The following is a 17,315-nucleotide window of genomic DNA, read 5'->3' on the forward strand; positions in this document are numbered from 1 at the left end:
AGTTGTCAGAAAAGGCCGAGGTGCTATCCCTGGACTTCTTCGTCCGCTTGCTGCTGGTGGTCTCTTCCCCGAAACACCCCACTCAGACACGTCACCATTTGTTGGAGATTAGGAGGATGTTTAAAACCAACCTCGTCTCCGCGTGTCGTTTGGTAAGCTGGGTAAATTCGTAAAAAGGAAGGGATTAAGAAACACCAGAATGCAAGTTAAACAATAATCTTGTTTTAATGATACAAAGTAACAACACAAATACAAAGGAAGTACTTCCTGCTCTTTCTCCTGTCTTACTCTCTGGTCAGCCTGAAGAAAAAGAGATCGAACCAAAGGAAAACACAGGCTTTCATACTAAAACACAGGAGGAGGTGTGTGCGTGCTTTCCCCCAGAGGTCATCTTATTGGGAGAGACCAACACATGGCCTGTCGCACCCAATCAGTGCGACACAGCAGAAGAAACCAGGAAACACGAACCTGCTCTAAACAACAAGTTTCCTTATCTTATTTCACATCTTGCAGCCAGCACACACACATCTCCTCTATGGCCCTTTGTCCCTGTGTCCATCTTCCCCCCCTCAGGTTACCACACACAAGTTAAAAGTATGTTTTAAGATATAGTTGTTATAGTTGGCTAAATATACGTAATACATGTAAATTACTTTCATATCAATAATAACGAGGAACACATTACCTATGCTCTTAAGCAGTATTAGAGATGCTTTTCAAATAGTCAAACTTCACACAGGCCCAATATAGAGAACACACTCATTTGTCCTACAGCCCTTCCAGCCATTTGAGCTATTGTTCACATCTTTACTTCAAATAAAAGGTTTCACATTGTATATTTCCAGCTTCCTTTACACATACTGTTATTATTAATACAAAGTAATTAACCACACACATCTATTGAAAACAAGTAGATTTCCCTGATAATTGACATGCTGAAAATCTTAAGAACAATGTCCCCTCCCCCAGCTCTCTCGTCCCTGTCATAAAAGCTGCTTCCATTTCATATAGAGTAATAAAACATGTTTAAGCTAATTTCTCCACAATGTTTGTAGCCATTTAGTACCCGCACATGAAAGAATAAAAACAGAGGTATAGTTGAACAGTAATCATGCAGCACATATATTTACTGCAATGAAAACATACACATTTGCCCTAAGCATGTGTAACGCACCCTCTTCTTTTATGAGGGAAACATTCCAGAGTTTTGGAGCTCTCCCCAAATAAGGATGTCCCCTGCTCACATCCCTCTCTAAACACAAAGACTTCACCTCAATATATTGGGGAGGGAAAATATACTTTGTCCCTTCAAATTTACCACACATGAATATATATAAGGTGACATTAAAATGAATATACCAGATTGAACTTTCCTGCCATAACACGTTACTTTAATACTTCAAATAATTCAAATAATCCTTCAGAGCACAGTGGGCTCATAGGGAGGGGGGGCAGGAGCTCCAACAAGGCGTGTAGGACAGAGAGTGAATACACATACTATACAGATATGCTGTGTGAGAAAACCAATGTGAGTTCTGAACATTGAACAATGTAAATCTACTCTAGTAGACCTCAACAATGGAATTATGATCAGTAGAAATGACCATGACATGGGACCTTTAAATGGAAAAGGGTTAGCTGCAATTCAAAACACAGCAAAGAAGAGCTGGAGGGAGTAGTGAGGAGAGGCACATGCCTCCTCAGCGTTTGATTTACTTGCCTTTTGTTTTATTTAGCTAAGAGTGATTTAAGTTGTACCTTTTGAGTTTGCTATATTGAATTAAATGACCAACCCAAACTGCCCTCTGAGTCTCTGTATGGTCTTCTAGCATTTTAAACTGTTAGTGGCTGACCCAGCCCCATGGTCTGTCACAGCAATGCAGAAAAGAGAAGTGCACTGTTTTGCCTAACTCACTTACTCCAGAAGTAATAAGGCCTAAGTCAGGTTTCAAATTGCCTAAGTCACAACAACATGTTCGTAAATTGGCCTAAGTCATCTAATCCTCTTATTTTACACAATTGACAGACAGTGTTATTTGTATGTCAATAGTCATATATTGTCATAACCTTTTTGTGTGAAATAATTAATATATATCATATATTCTATATTTGGTTCAGTTTTTTCAGTTTTTTGAAAAACTTTCAAATATGACTTAGGCCATTAGTTTAAGAAGTTGACGATATGAGGTTGTTAACATCGCGGTTTATCAGTGGATGTTTGCTGGAACTACTTGTAAACAGCTTGTTTCCTGAAGGACACACACAGCGTGACTCCGGTCAGGTAGAGACCGGTCTCCAGTCAGCACCGCTGCAGACTCGCTGTTTGAGGGCTTGATAGCCCACTCCCCTCCATACCGCTCCACACTCGTTGGTTTGGAACAGCACTTAATATGGCGGACCCTCCGCGCGAACGCGAAAACGGAGGGGGAGTGTGTAGGGGGTGATTTGGGATTGGGCCTAAGTCTCACATCTTTTATTTTAGTCTTTATAATGTAAATGAAATGTGCTTGTTCATTTTCAAAACAGTAGATTGTTTTCCTTGAAAAGAAAACGTGTTGTTCTGCTTTTGTTCAAAAATATAAATATATATATGTACAGATGCTTGTTATATTTGTAAAATGTTTTGGCATTATACTGGCCCTGCCAATTGAGCTATTTGAAACATAATCGCAATACAATTATTTAGTTTAATGTAACTGATTGTAACTGAAAGTTGCTAAACAAAAGCAGAAGAAAACAAAAATGAGAAAGAATGTACCTGGTGTCTTAGGGCCTTTCGGCTCATCTGAGCGTTTCTGCAGTGATGTCAGAACATCAGGTTCTTCTGCAAGGAAAGAACAAATGATTCATTATCTGACAGTTCCACTCTCAGCAAAACAGGTAAAGGCTTAATCATGATTCTTTTTTAGGTATTTGGAGACAGTATGTCAGATGAATTTAGAAAGTACTTAGCAGATTAAACAATAATGTTAAAAATTGGGTCTTGAGGTGGTTAAAAAGTTCTCTTACCAGAGACCTGGACATCACTTTCACCATGTTGTGCCGCCTGTTGAGCTCCTTCTTTTGAAGGAATGCTTGCTCCTTTGTTTGAAAGACAAACACAAATAAAACATGCACATTAGGGTCCATTTAAAAAAGGTACACTTGCTCAAATGTAAAATGTGCTAAAACAGTGCAAATGTAATCTACAGGCCATATTGCCCGGCCCCTAATGATTTTGATTTGTGAGCATAGATAAATAATAGTTGCGTAATAGTGTATTTGTTAATGTCATACATTTTTCTCAAATGCAAATAAAGATTTGACCACTAACAAACGCATCTGCAATAACACACACAAATTTCATTTCCAGTGCGAAATAAGGTGACGTGAAGGGGCCCTGACCGATCGTTAATATGTGACGAGTGAGAATGTGTTGGTTTGGCCCGTTACCCGTGCTTTTATAAACATGTTATCGAAATGTGCCGGTGTTATGCCGTAGATTGAAGCCCTGCCGTAGATTGTATCCCTGTTCGCGGGGACGCGCAAACATGACGTCATCGCCTGTATTGAGCGTTCGTCTAGTTTAATAAGCTTTTTTCTCTCTTTTGAAGGATATATTTCCCATCAGATTAAACAGCAACCGGCTGTGCATACAATTGCGAGGAGGCTCGTTTTAAGTACACTTTTCAGATAATCACAATCTTCGTATTGGAACAAACTTCCGTTTTTGAGTGTAGTCCCACTCTGCTATGTTCCTCCTTCCTACAGAACGGACAATGACAGGATAATATGTCATTTGTCAGTATAGTCCTATTTCTGTTTAAGTGTCTGATAACCACGAATAGTAAGCAATGATATGACAGTAATGATATAACATGTGCCAGACACTGTGTTATTTTCAAGCAAGCCTAAAAGATAATGTCACTCACTTTAATTGCTCCTTTGAATGTAATTTTCCTCTGTGGTTTCCTACTCAACACATGTTTGTTTTGTAATGCCACTCATATTTTATTTTTTATTGTATTTTAAGGTGACATTGAATGCTTTGAAAGGTGCCCTAAAATAAAGTGTATTATTGATCTTATATATGTGCCTATATCACACTATTAATGCTCCTTATTTTAGATTAGGTTTTTCCTGGTGTCAATACGGAAGATCCGCACTGTTCTCTACATAACATGTTCAGCAGAGCGGGTATTTCTCCTGCCAGATATGGCACCCCCCCTACAACTTTGTCCAGGAGAGTTACAACGTCACCAAAATCACACTGGTGTTGGCTGTTCCCCTCTAGATTGTGCTCACCTAAGCAATTTACTCTGGACCCAGCAGGTGAAAAACTAAAGAGGGGGTTCCAAATCCGGCAGAGCAGGTGTTGTAGCTGCCAGATTTGGCACCCCCCCTACAACTTTGTCCGGGAGAGTCACAACGTCACCAAAACGACTCTAACGACTCTAATCATATAAGAATAAAACACGGAGGATGGAGATCTCTTTTCCTCCACCTCTTCTGACAGCCCAGCAGCTGATCTCAAAGCAATCTCCCCTCTCCTGCATGGGGGCGTGGTCAGCTGCAGCTCACAGAATCATCCTAAACAAGTTCATTCTTTCAACTACCCAGTATTACTGGAAAAAGACAGTTCCTAAGCTCCATGTTATCGTGAGTTTAGAACTTGCCTCTGAATGAACTCCAGGATTGTTGAGGCCTCCTCTTGGTACTGGATATTGAGTACAAAGAAGAACCCAAAGAAGACCGTGAATGCATCCACAAAGTTGGCCTCGTTCGGCAGAGTGCAGATGACTCTACCTTCAAGCGACACCATCCATTTCGACATCATTTCCATTTCGTTAATTTTGCAGCTGCTTCGTTTCACTTCAAAACCACACATACAACCGCTCGCTCACTCTCTTTATCTCGAAATAAAATACAGACTTTTGAGGGAAAAAAACGGCAATAATAACGTGAATAGATCTAAATAATCCGTTAAAGGACACAGCGGTTCTCTCCTCTTGCTCCTGATATGCCACCCCAAAGTATTGTAAAGTAATAAAAAAAGTTACTGTAACATTACAGCACTATTTACAGTATTGCTGTAATGTTGTTGTACATTTTACAGTAACATTAGAGTATTGCTGTAATAGTTTAGTATGTTTTTGCTACATTTCCCGCCTAAGGATCATATTCCCACAATGCAGCAGCACTATGTACATAGTGCTGCAATACTGTAATGTTACTGTACATTGTACAGTAACATTACAGTATTGCAGTAATATTACAGTATGGTTTTAAAGTGACAGCAAGTACCAGAGTTTGTAGAAGAAAGTTGTGACCTTTTCACCTAATTTTGCAAGCAGAAATGGATCAAAATGTAGTTTGCGAAATATTAAAATACATTACAAAAGGCAAGTATCCCGAGGCTGCCTCGAAAATGCAGAGAAATGTAATCCGACGACGGTCCCTGAAATAAGAAACCAAAGGTGAGAAATGTACATATAGGCCTACTGTATTATAAACTATTGTGTTGTGTATTGAATAGTCGTTTCTTAATTTTGGGTACGGTTTTAGTCAGTTATGATTACACTCAGGGCCATCCATACACGCCGATCACGCAGACTGCGAAACACAAATATACTGTTTGAACAAAACGCACCACCATGCATGCATGCACAGAGAGAGTTGTGTGAACTAAAATATGCCTCTTTTCAAATACAGTAAATAGAAAGTAAGTTGGAGGTAAAAATATAAAGATTTTTTAATTCAAATAAAATCTTATTTTCATTTGTAGTCTAGATGTGTGGCTCCAGCACATGCTCACCATCACAGAGGATAGCTCCCTCTCTTCCACTGCCTGTAGAAGAGGCATGAACACAGAGCTGATGCTCATACAGCTCCATGCTGAAAACAACTCCTCAATCACTAAATCTCCATCTAGCTCTTCCTCTCGCTGTTAGTTCTTACATTTAGTATTTTGACAGTGCTTATATCCTGATTGATGAGTCAACAATAAAGCAGTTCTGTGTTTTTGGTCATTTGGCATGTGCATTTTTTTATTGATTTATGTGTGTAGCAATTGTAATGGCAGTGTTTACAAAGTGGCAAACAAGAGAATATGTGTCTTACTTAGAGAACTGTGTGCAGTGCTTTGCTTAAAGAGTTTTTAAGACTTGAGCTGAGGTTTTGCTCTTTGAGTGTGTCTTTAAATAATGTTGCTGTTTGTGTAATTGTTGTGTGTTAGCAATGTAAAAATAACTGTAACAGTACAATAACATAATTAATCTGTGTTGATGGAACAGGAGGAGATTTATTTGTGAAAGCAACAGGTAAATCCCAGAAGATCAAAGTGGTCTGTGGTTCGGAGGAAGCGGGCAAAGTCTTCATAGACTTTAATGCAAGCCCTACAGGTGCACACTTTGGCCAAAAAAAACCAGAGATGCCATCTCCAAACGCTTTTTCTGGCCCAGAATGTGCAAAGACATAGATCAATTGGTGAGCAACCTTCATTATCGCAAACTCTTCTCATATCCACATAACTACTTCAGCCCACATACATCTGTTACAATTAATGATGCTTTATCAACCGTATGGGTTACAATGGTAGTGCAGAAATGTGAGAGGAATTGATGCTTATGTTGAATTTCTTTCACCTTAAATTGTTATGTTGAGATGATAAATTAAAACATCAAGGAAATGTACCAATAACTATTGAAATGGTATGATAACATGACCATTTTCCCGCATTAAGGTTGCACAATGTACTGTATGCCAGGCCGGTGCCATTGTCATTAAACAGGAGGTGGAGTACACCCCAATGAAGGTATGTATATGTTCCAGTATGTATATTTAGTTAAAATAAAGACCTACATATTATTCATTTGCAGTATAACAGCTTGATAGGATGATTATAAAGAATCCTCTAACCTATTATTGTGATACTCATGTTAATATCTAATTATCACATCCTCGAGTTACCCTCTGCAAATATAATACTTCATGGTCTTTCCGTTGTTGTCTTTCGTAGGTCACACAACCCTTTGAACTAATCGGGATGGATCTGATTGGGAAGCTGGCAATTACCAAAAATGGGTACCCTATATGTCTGTGTCATGATTGACTACATGACCAAATAGGCACAGGCATACCCTCTCAGGACTAAATCAGCGGAAGAAATGACCGGGTGCATTCTGAAGTTCTTCTATCAATTTGAAGCACCAAAAAAATCCTCACAGATCAAGGCAGAGAATTTGTCAATGCCGTAAGTGTTTCTTAATAAAGGCTTAACATCTGTCATAAATAATCTATGTTTACTTAATTTAAGTCTTATTTAAGACATTTTAATTTATTTCACACCATGCAATTATAATTAGTTTTGAGGAAGTCATTTCATGTTTTGTTCCACCAATTTTCAGATCAATACCAGGGTCTGTGAGGTTCTCCAGATAAAAAGAAGTCTGTGTTCACCATATCATCCTCAGACCAATGGATTGGTTGAGAGGATGAATGGTACAATACAGAGGTGAGCAGAGAGTCTGTGTTGATTCATGCCGTGTTCCATTATTAGAAGCAGCAAGAAGTACCTGTCATAAAGATTAAATATTTATTTAAGTTTTGCTTAACTTTAATTGTTATGAACACATATTTTGTAAGTTTAAAAAGATAATGCAGCTTATTCAATATAAATAGAATGTTATAAAAAACCTCTGTGTCTACATGTCAGAATTATAGCTACTTCAATCTCATCTGATCATTGTTTTTCTTTTTTTCAGAGCGCTCAGCAAATTGGTCGGACAAGGGCCAGAGACGTGGGACGAGAACCTTGATGCCGTAACGTTTGGTCTTCGGACAAAAAAGCAGATGACAACAACATTTTCTCCCTATTTCCTCATGTTTGGGAGAGAAGCTCGCTACCCATCAGAGGTGCCAGACCACTACATCGTTGGTTAACCTATATACATTGAGTCCAATCTAATCTAGGCTATGTGTGCATTCTTACCTTTTTACCTTGACCTTTTTTATGAAATATATTTTCTGTAATATACTAGTTTGTCACTTTGAGTAATGTATTTCTACAACTTTTTGCAAAGGTTGATGGTAGTGTGGAGGATGTTGTGGGCCAAGATACTTTGACTGAGGAAATCCTGCACCTGGAAGACACCCTGAAGGAAGCCAGGGAGAATGTGACAAGGGCCCAGGAAAAAACAAGGCAACGCCTGAAGTCTAGTGGTAAGACCATTTTTAAGGTTGGCGACAAAGTTTGGAGGCAGAACAAGCGCAGCCAGCAGAGGAAGGGAGGCAAGTTGGAGCCCAATTTTCTTGGTCCATTTTCAATCAAAAGCCTTCAAGAAAAAAGTGCAGACCTGCAGGGGGAAAAAGGGGCCCTCATACATAAGGTCAATATAGACCACTTAAAACATTGTAAAGAGGAGGGCCCAAGAATCCCTCCGAAAATTAAGGATGTTAAAAAACCAATGACAAGACCATCGGTCATTGTGTTTGCTGGAGAACCTGCATCCTCACCAGTGCCGCCTGCCCCAGGACCTGCAGTAGCTGCTACACCTGCATCCTCACCAGTGCCACCTGCCCCAGGACCTGCAGTAGCTACTACACCTGCATCCTCACCAGTGCTGCCTGCCCCAGGACCTGCAGTAGCTACAAGCGCCCAGATCCAGACTCTACCAGAGAAAAGTAAGAAATGTTTACACACCTGCTTGTTCTCCTACTTGGAATGCTTTACGGGCTAGTGGTATTTATTCATGTTATTCATATGTTGCCTTTTTTTTGTATTGTTCTTGCAGTTTTGAAAGACGCTTGGGCAGGGAATGAGAGCCATGTTCTGGTGTCCATAATAGGTCCTTATAAAATGTACTACTGGGACATAAAGCAAATTGGTCATGACATGGAGCTTGAGAGTGAGGTATGATCTATTCAGCATTTTAAATTAAATGAATGGCACTTATACAGAATGTGTTGGTCTTAAATGTTATTCTTTATATTAAAAACATGTACATATGCCCATAGTGCATTAACAGGCATTGTAGGTGCAATACATCTTCCTTGCTGTCCTTTTATAACATTGATGAACCTCTTTTATACTATTTTGTTACAGGTAATAAATGCATACCTTGCTGTCAAAGTCAAGGACTTCAACAAGGAGAACCCCAGAAGACAGAGAGCCACCTTTATTGACACATTTGAAATGTCAAACATTTGGAACAAAGGCACATCAAGGCTCAAAGTTAGTTGCTGATAATTAACTATCCCAGCCATGTCAATAAGTGAAACAAAGTTGTAAAGTGTTTTTTAAATATATATTTCAGATTGATCCATTGGACTATGATGTCATCTTGGGGATCGTCAATGATCACCACCACTGGACATTAACGGTGAGTGGAATCAAGGCATTAGTAAATACAAATTCCTGTAATCTCCCTGTGAGTAAAATAAAATAAAATACATTTTTTTCTTTCCTCTCGTTCTTTGTTCTGTCTTAATAATTAATTAATATCACATATGCAATAAGTACTATTATACATCGTACTGTTCTTTTAGAAAAACGAATATAATGCATGAAGAATATTTAGGGTGGTGAGGGTGGTTGGAGTGGTAGAGAGATTTTCCACAATGCATACTTTTTAACATATTCTCTTTCTACTCTCATGACATGATTGTATAGGTTATGTATCAAGGCCAAAAGAGGTGCCAGTTATTGGATCCATTAGGGGAGTCCGCTTTCAAAGTGAAAAGGTGCACGGAGATAACAAGGTAGATTTGAAGTACTGTTTTTCAGCTGTCACCATCTACTATACATTGTAGATAGAATAAAACGGATGTAAATATCACAATTATATATTCTTTCCACAACTTAGAAGGTTCTTGAAAAGTAAAGGATGCAACATTTCAAGGTTGAAGCGCAACTCACCCCCTCACCCCCAGCAACCAGATGGCACCTCATGTGGGGTGTTTGCCTTAAAGGTAAGCTACAAAACCAAGTTACACTTTGCTTTAAAAGAGCTTACATGTAAACGGCTAACGTACACATATTTCCGTCTTCCTTGATAAACATAACTCTATTGACTCAATTTTCTTTGCAATAATATTTTTTAAAACATTTCCTCTCATTTCACTGAAGTTTGCTGAAAACATTTTGAGCGCAGAAGAACACATCTCCTTCGCAACAACCAAACAGGCTATTGCAGAGCACAGATGGAACATAGCCACAACCCTGATCCAACACACTGGTATGTTTACTCTTGCTAGCAGATGTATTGTAAATAAAATGTTTCCCTAAATGTATTTGTCTACATATGTAGCACTTAATTTCGGACTCCAGTTTACAGCTTCCTGCCTACGACCTGCCTAAAACCAGTATAGAGGAATGTTAAGCCCTCCCACTATTTTCCAAGAGGGCGTTGCCAGATTTTCAATTTCAGGTTTTAACCAGGAGATGGCGATTCATTCACAAATACAGAAAGAAAAGTTTCATGGACTTTCAGTTGTATTTTGAAGAGCATTTGAACACATCAATATTTTAGATCAACTAAAGTATATCTAATCTTGTAATTCAATAATCTATACTCTTTATATATTAAATAATCATAATAATAATGTAAATGTTTACATTACACTTCTTTATTTGTTATGCTCATACTTCTACCTTTACAATCGTTTGCTTTAATATGCAGTATATTTTTTGTATATTTTTGTGCTTGCTTCCTCCTGCTCCCTTTCGGACACATACTGTATGATTTATTATTATTATTAATATGAAGATATTATTAAGATAAGATAAGATGTTACTTTATTGATTGAACATTTTAGTTTAGAATGTGCTGTCCCACGGTAATTCAGAAGGCTCACAGGTCACATTCCGACCATTATTTAAAACAATAGGTGCTTTCACACCGTCTACAGCTTGATTTGTATAGAGGGAGCTCTGTGGCTGAATGGCCAGCGATTAGGTGCGGCACATTTATCATAGGTGATCAGAGCTAACTGCCTGCCATCAGATTTCATTTAAAAAACAGATCTGATTTTAAGACTATTTCTGCGCTCATAAAGAATGATAAGAATAAGAATAATGCGTATTGAACTGGTTTCATTAATTAGTGAGTTTATTTAATACTAGAACCGCCAATCGGGTCAATTTGTGTGATGTGTGTTATGTGTGTGCAATGTAACTTTTTTTCAATCAAATATTAAAGTCTCCAGGTCCGTGACTTTTCCTGAAAGTGTGTTATGTAGCACCCTATGTTGTTAAAAATTGCATTCTAATAGCGGGATTTGACAGGTTTAGGTAGGCCTATACAAAAACCTCTGGCGGTTCTAGTGTTAAGGTAATTAGGTACAGTAGAAGCCCTTTTTTTTTATCAGTAACGAATTTAGCAGTTGAACATAAAAGTCAACTAACTGAGGGTCACTTGCAATGACAATGTTGTGTCTAACTGTAAGCTTGTCACTCAGAGTAACCTACAGTTAATTTAGCTGCTGGAGAAGAAAGATCAGGGGGGAGGGGGGGAGAGAGCTGTGGTTGATGGGCCATTAGTTGTGTAAATACACAGCTGAGAGCTGCCGTTTCATTCAGACTGTTTAAAAAACGGTAACAACGGACTATTTTTCAAGATCAAGATCCCTCCGCTACGCTTTGGGATCCTGATCTGCCGACGAGGCTCCATTAAAATATAAATATTTTTAGTGAATTACTGAGTTTAGGCACGTCAATAACGTTTTAATGAAGTTGAATACAGTATATTCATATTTGTCAGTGATTTCATGTCAAGTGTGTGTGTGTGTGTGTGTGTGTGTGTGTGTGTGTGTGTGTGTGTGTGTGTGTGTGTGTGTGTGTGTGTGTGTGTGTGTGTGTGTGTGTGTGTGTGTGTGTGTGTGTGTGTGTGTGTGTGTGTGTGTGTGTGTGTGTGTGTGTGTGTGTGTGTGTGTGTGTGTGGTTAAAACACTTTCATGAAGTGAAGGAGGTTTTCCTTCTATAAAACAGCTGTGGGCAGCAGTGAGTGTCACAGACATGAATTCATGGATCAAGGCAGACTGGTGCACACACTCTCCTGTCCTGCCAGACGACACACCCGTTCTAATCCGTGTCCCTCACTCCTCACATCCATAGCTGCATCCCCACAAAGTGTATTATGTTGTTACATCGTTTCAGATGTTAGGTGCAAACTTGTCACCTTTCGGCGAAATTTCGCCGTTTTGAATCCAAAATAGGTCGTTTGTGTGATTCATGTAGATCTGCAATGAAAATATTTTTGGGGTATGGGGGGGTCTGGGACCCGGAGTAATCTGCGGCCGTGAGCTGTTATGTGCCATCATGACACGCATGGTGTTCTTTTTTTATATATTATAATGAAGTGCGAGCTGTGTGCCCGAGTCTTCCTGCCTGTTGGCTCTGCTCTCATGGATGTATAATAAGGCTCTGCTGCTCCGAGATGATGGTCTAGCTTCAGCAGCTACATTACCTACAGGTGCGTTCGTTAATATTAACTGTGCGTCCGGAGTCACTGTGGCACAGACTAGACCGCTGGTGAACAGCTGTTAGAACGGGCCGTTCAGGTGTTCAGAGCAGAGCTCCCTGTCGGAGCGGCAGAGCGTGATGTGAACTGAAAAGTTTTTCTGTGGCAATATTATTTAAGGAATCGTTGAGCTAGCTAGCTAGCATACATTGTCACTATCTGCTAACGTTAGCTTTAGCCTTCTATTTCTAATAGTTTTTTTCATAGGCTATAAGCAGAGGTGTTATATATATATATATATATATATTGTACTTGAGTAAAAGTAGAAGCACTCAGATCTTGTACTAGAATAAAAGTAGAAGTAATCAGATCTTGTAGCTACTTGAGTAAAAGTAGAAGCACTCAGGTCTTGTACTCGAGTAAAAGTAAAAGTACTCAGATCTTGTACTTGAGTAAAAGTAGAAGTACTCAGATCTTGTACTTGAGTAAAAGTAATAGTACCAGAGTATAGGAATACTCTGTTACAGTAAAAGTCCTGCATTCAAAATGTTCCTCAAGTAAAAGTAGAAAAGTATTATCATCAAAATATTGTGAAAGTAGCGACAGTAAAAGTAGTCATTGTGCAGATTGGTCCATTTCAGAATAACATATATGATATGTTTTATAATGATTGATCATGAAAGTGTTCTCAAAGCTGGTAAAGGTGCAGCTAGTTTGAATGACTTTGTATACTGCAGGGTAGCTTGTGGATTTACTCCAAGTGGAACTAAAGTCTGATTTAACACTTGATTATATTTCACATCATTCATCCACATCTGTGAAGTAACTAAAGGTATTAAATACATGGAGTGGAGTAGAAGTACACCATGTACCTCTGAACTGTAGTGGAGTAGAAGAACAAAGTAGCAAAACATTGAAATACTTAAATAAAGTACAAGTATCTCAAAATTGTGCCCAAGTATAGTACTTGTTGAGTTTATGAACTTAGTTACTTTACACCATGTGGCTATAAAGATAGAAAGACTAAGCCTTGCACAGAGGCATGAAAATACATTTTCAAAATGCTCAACAGTGCTGCCAAAATTATAAACGGACTGCTACACAATTAAAATAAATGCTTTTATATATTTCTATTAGATGTGACTCTTTGGCGTTTCTTTTATTATTAACACTGCTGCTTTAGTTGTTCTGACTGCTAAAATCCTCTGTCATTCCTCATTTTAAAGTCGATATTCCGTGGGGTGGGGGAGCCGGGGGCTCGGATCCTTGTCACCTTTTTCATACAGATGAGTTTGCATCCCAAAGCCTCAGTCACCTTAATTCATGTAATAAAAACATCTCAGGTCAGTAACACTAAAAGCTAAATGTGCAATACCATGTTCAGCTATGTTACTATTTATAATGTTATTGTTGTTACATCAGAAGATGTACATATTGGAATGATTTCTTAACTTACAGTAGGCTATTTTTTACAATGTGTGTTGGAAGGATTTATTAAATTACTATGAATATTGTCATTGTTGAAGGCTTTTAGAGAAGGATGAACTATAAGCCTGAATTACATAACATTTTATACCTAAAAACATAAAAGCCACAATAAATAAATCACAATTATTGTAGTTATTTTTACCTCCCGTATTGCTTTCAACCCACCAGCTTTTATGGTGTTGTTACGTCACTAACTGTAAACTTGTCACATACAGTCTTTGGTCACTCAGAGTAACCTACAGTTAATTTAGCTGCTGGAGAAGAAAGATCAGGGGGGGAGGGGGGAGAGAGCTGCCGTTTCATTCACACTGTTTAAAAAACAGTAACAACGGACTATTTTTCTTAGCGGATGCATGTCAATTTAAATCAATACAACTAATTTTTAAATCAATAAAAACATTTTCTAAATCCATAAAAGCATTTAAATTAATATTGGGAGTCATGTCGTTACTTTGTTGAGAATGTGGCCATGTAATAAGCGGGATAATTTGCAGCGACTTGTTCCTTATGGGGAAAATAACACCGGTCATCCAGATCAGGATCCCTCTGCTACACTTTGGGATTCTGATCTGCCGACGAGGCTCCATTAAAGTATAAATGTTTTTAGTGAATTACTGAGTTTAGGCACGTTAATAACGTTTTAATGAAGTTGAATACAGTATATTCATATGTGTCAGTGATTTCATTTCAATTCGGTGAACATAAACATAAATGATCGTGGTGAAGATGATGATTTAAATTAGGATTAAAAATCGAGAGCCGGGCATTTCCTCCCGTTCGTTTTTTCCGACAAACAACATTATTTTGTTAAATAACAACATGGTGATGTTTTGTAAATGATTACATGTCTCTTATTTAGCACAGAGTATGATATCCGTGACATATGGATCTTAACAAAGTTCCGCTGTACATCCAGCGTACTGTATCTGACTTTATTTCACATGAGCTCCAGTGTGGAACCCCACTGCACCCCCTGGTGGATCAATGATCCATTGCAGCTGGCTTCATTATAATTACATTTATCTATCACGGGGGCGGTCTCAAGTCAAGCTGGAGGTTTTCCCTTGAGCGAGGGCAGATCACGTACCAATCACGGCCCTCGCGTTTCAAACTGTCTGAAATGAATCGCTACATCTGTAAATGCATTTTTTTTTAAGGATACACAGAAAAGCGTAGTTTAGACAAGATTTGAAATATACAACTGCAATAAAAAATTAACTCGTATCTCACAGCAAAATAGGTTGTTGATTCAGTAAAATATGTACTGCATATATATTGATTGTCATTTCTTGTGCCAACTGTTTTTGTTAACAGATTACCTTAGCGCTAACTGTTGCTATTGTGCTGGCCAGAGGGACGAGTACACATACTGGGTAAAATTATATTGACATACAATCATGTTAATGATAGATTTGTTGAAAACTGAAACAACAAAAATGATGTTTTTCCCTTCTATCATTATGGTATGAACTGAAAATATTAAACACAATGCAATTGTTTTTTTCATAGATCACCTGTGATGTGTGTAACCGGTGGTTCCACCATGAATGTCTTGGCAGACCACCTACACACAGATCATACATTTGTGGTGGATGCATGTGAAATCCCCAACACCTGCAATGCATAAACTGTCCAGGTCATCCAGGTGTTTTCTGTAATAACTCAGCTGGTTTTACTCAGATGTTATGTATTGTATATTGATTGTTTGAGTTTAGGGATGTGGTTTTGAAGGGAGACGTCAGCAGGCTTCTGTAGGGAGGTGTTGAGAGGGAGCCACTAAAAAAACGCTAAACATGCATGCCTGTGTGTATGGGCCCAAGAAAACAATTGCATATATTATATTTAATGGACAACATAGTTAACGTTTTCTCTACACTTAATGTTTCTCTACCTGTCATTCTTTCTGGTTAAAGTTCTACCTTACGAAGCAACAATTGTACAACCATGTTTTGAATTTCAAGCTTTTACCATAGATTTTCTAGACATACAATGCTAATATTATAGAATAATAGTGCTTAAAATAAGGGCCACAAGTGTCTCAGCCAGACAACGAAAATGATAATGTTTCTCCATGTTCTAAAAGAGTGTCGGGTAAAGAAATAAGTGCCCTATTGTCCATTGAGTAAAGGACTCTCATCAGGTTGTTTCATGTTGTATTGCTGCACAGCCCGAATAGAAATGCAGTTGAACTGTTTAAAATTAAATGTCAGATCAACGCCTTTACGGTAGAAGTGGAGCTTATAATATATTACAGCGTTGCAATTTGGAAAATTGTAAAAGCCTGCTCTCACAGTCTCCAGTTTATCCGACTCTTCTGAAAATGACCTATAAAATGTTGCTTCCTTGAACAGATTGTGAATAACAAACCGTCCCTACATCCCCGTTGCCCAGTGGCTCATTTTCAATGGAAAGGACGAAGGCTTGTGATTAACATAGGCGCCATATTGCATCCTTAATGATTCCTGAGTTTATGTCTCTTCGAATTGGCCCCACGGGTGCCTGTGACAACTTTGAAAACTAAGTGTGTGTGAGTCAGTTTATGCATGAATGTTGGTGTTTATGTGAATGTGTGTTATATGTATTTATTTTCCAACATTTGCTTCAGCGGGCTATTGCTCTCAATAAGAAAGTGCTCTTAGTCAGCCAGTGTGGTTATATAAAAATAAGATGTCTACATGCCTTGCCTCTGTTAAAGCATGCCTGCAGAGTTTACCATGAGTCTTCGGCCAACAGCCAACACCAGTGTGATTTTGGTGACGTTGTGACTCTCCTGGACAAAGTTGTAGGGGGGGTGCCAAATCCGGCAGCTACAACACCTGCTCTGACGGATTTGGAACCCCCTCTTTAGTTTTTCACCTGCTGGGCCCAGAGTAAATTGCTTAGGTGAGCACAATCTAGAGGGGAACAGCCAACACCAGTGTGAATTTGGTGACGTTGTGACTCTCCTGGACAAAGTTGTAGGGGGGGTGCCAAATCCGGCAGCTACAACACCTGTTCTGCCGGATTTGGAACCCCCTCTTTAGTTTTTCATCTGCTGGGCCCAGAGTAAAGTGCTTTGGTGAGCACAATCTAGAGGGGAACAGCCAACACCAGTGTGATTTTGGTGACGTTGTGACTCTCCTGGAGAAAGTTGTAGGGGGGGTGCCATATCTGGCAGGAGAAATACCCGCTTTGCTGAACATGTTATGTAGAGAACAGTGCAGATCTTCCCTATTGACACCAGGAAAAACCAAATCTAAAATAAGGAGCATTAATAGTGTGATATAGGCACATATATAAGATCAATAATACACTTTATTTTAGGGCACCTTTCAAAGCATTCAATGTCACCTTAAAATACAATAAAAAATAAAATATGAGTGGCATTACAAAACAAACATGTGTTGAGTA

General features: G+C 38.7%; 2 protein-coding genes and 1 long non-coding RNA gene across 5 annotated transcripts in view; 2 read left to right on the forward strand and 1 right to left on the reverse strand.

The window, feature by feature from the left end:
• LOC307019462 (uncharacterized protein) overlaps positions 1–17,315 on the reverse strand; it is a gene marked incomplete at its 5' end in the record, with an annotated part of 43,715 nt that overhangs the window by 10,820 nt on the left and 15,580 nt on the right. For 2 of the 3 annotated variants that reach the window (XM_079650412.1, XM_079650413.1), the window contains 2 exons: positions 2,759–2,824; positions 3,010–3,081. In XM_079650412.1, coding sequence (XP_079506538.1) covers positions 2,807–2,824; positions 3,010–3,081 — 90 coding nt within the window. In that variant the 3' untranslated portion in view covers positions 2,759–2,806. Of the gene's footprint in view, positions 1–2,758; positions 2,825–2,875; positions 3,082–17,315 lie in introns of those variants that run through there. The other variant, XM_079650411.1, reaches the window with a different exon arrangement.
• Positions 7,008–8,060, forward strand: LOC307019628. The gene is made up of 3 exons (XR_013802716.1): positions 7,008–7,231; positions 7,386–7,492; positions 7,743–8,060. It is a non-coding gene; the product is annotated as an uncharacterized lncRNA (long non-coding RNA).
• Positions 8,332–16,879, forward strand: LOC307019464 (sentrin-specific protease 2-like). Its single transcript, XM_079650416.1, has 9 exons — positions 8,332–8,661; positions 8,772–8,890; positions 9,083–9,211; positions 9,294–9,359; positions 9,650–9,738; positions 9,843–9,948; positions 10,106–10,214; positions 15,240–15,298; positions 15,435–16,879. Exons 1-9 carry the CDS (start codon positions 8,445–8,447, stop codon positions 15,525–15,527), a joined length of 987 nt encoding a protein of 328 aa, XP_079506542.1. The 5' UTR covers positions 8,332–8,444; the 3' UTR covers positions 15,528–16,879.

Source organism: Notothenia rossii (assembly GCF_949606895.1).
Source record: "Notothenia rossii genome assembly, chromosome: 9".
Classification (NCBI taxonomy): domain Eukaryota; kingdom Metazoa; phylum Chordata; class Actinopteri; order Perciformes; family Nototheniidae; genus Notothenia; species Notothenia rossii.

Bases quoted from the DNA above. Each gene is read 5' to 3' on its own strand.
- LOC307019464 (XM_079650416.1), top strand. From the start codon at position 8,445: ATGACAAGACCATCGGTCATTGTGTTTGCTGGAGAACCTGCATCCTCA. The intron at 9,212-9,293 runs GTTAGTTGCTGA...TATATATTTCAG, and splicing joins AAGGCACATCAAGGCTCAAA to ATTGATCCATTGGACTATGA. The intron at 9,949-10,105 runs GTAAGCTACAAA...ATTTCACTGAAG, and splicing joins GTGGGGTGTTTGCCTTAAAG to TTTGCTGAAAACATTTTGAG.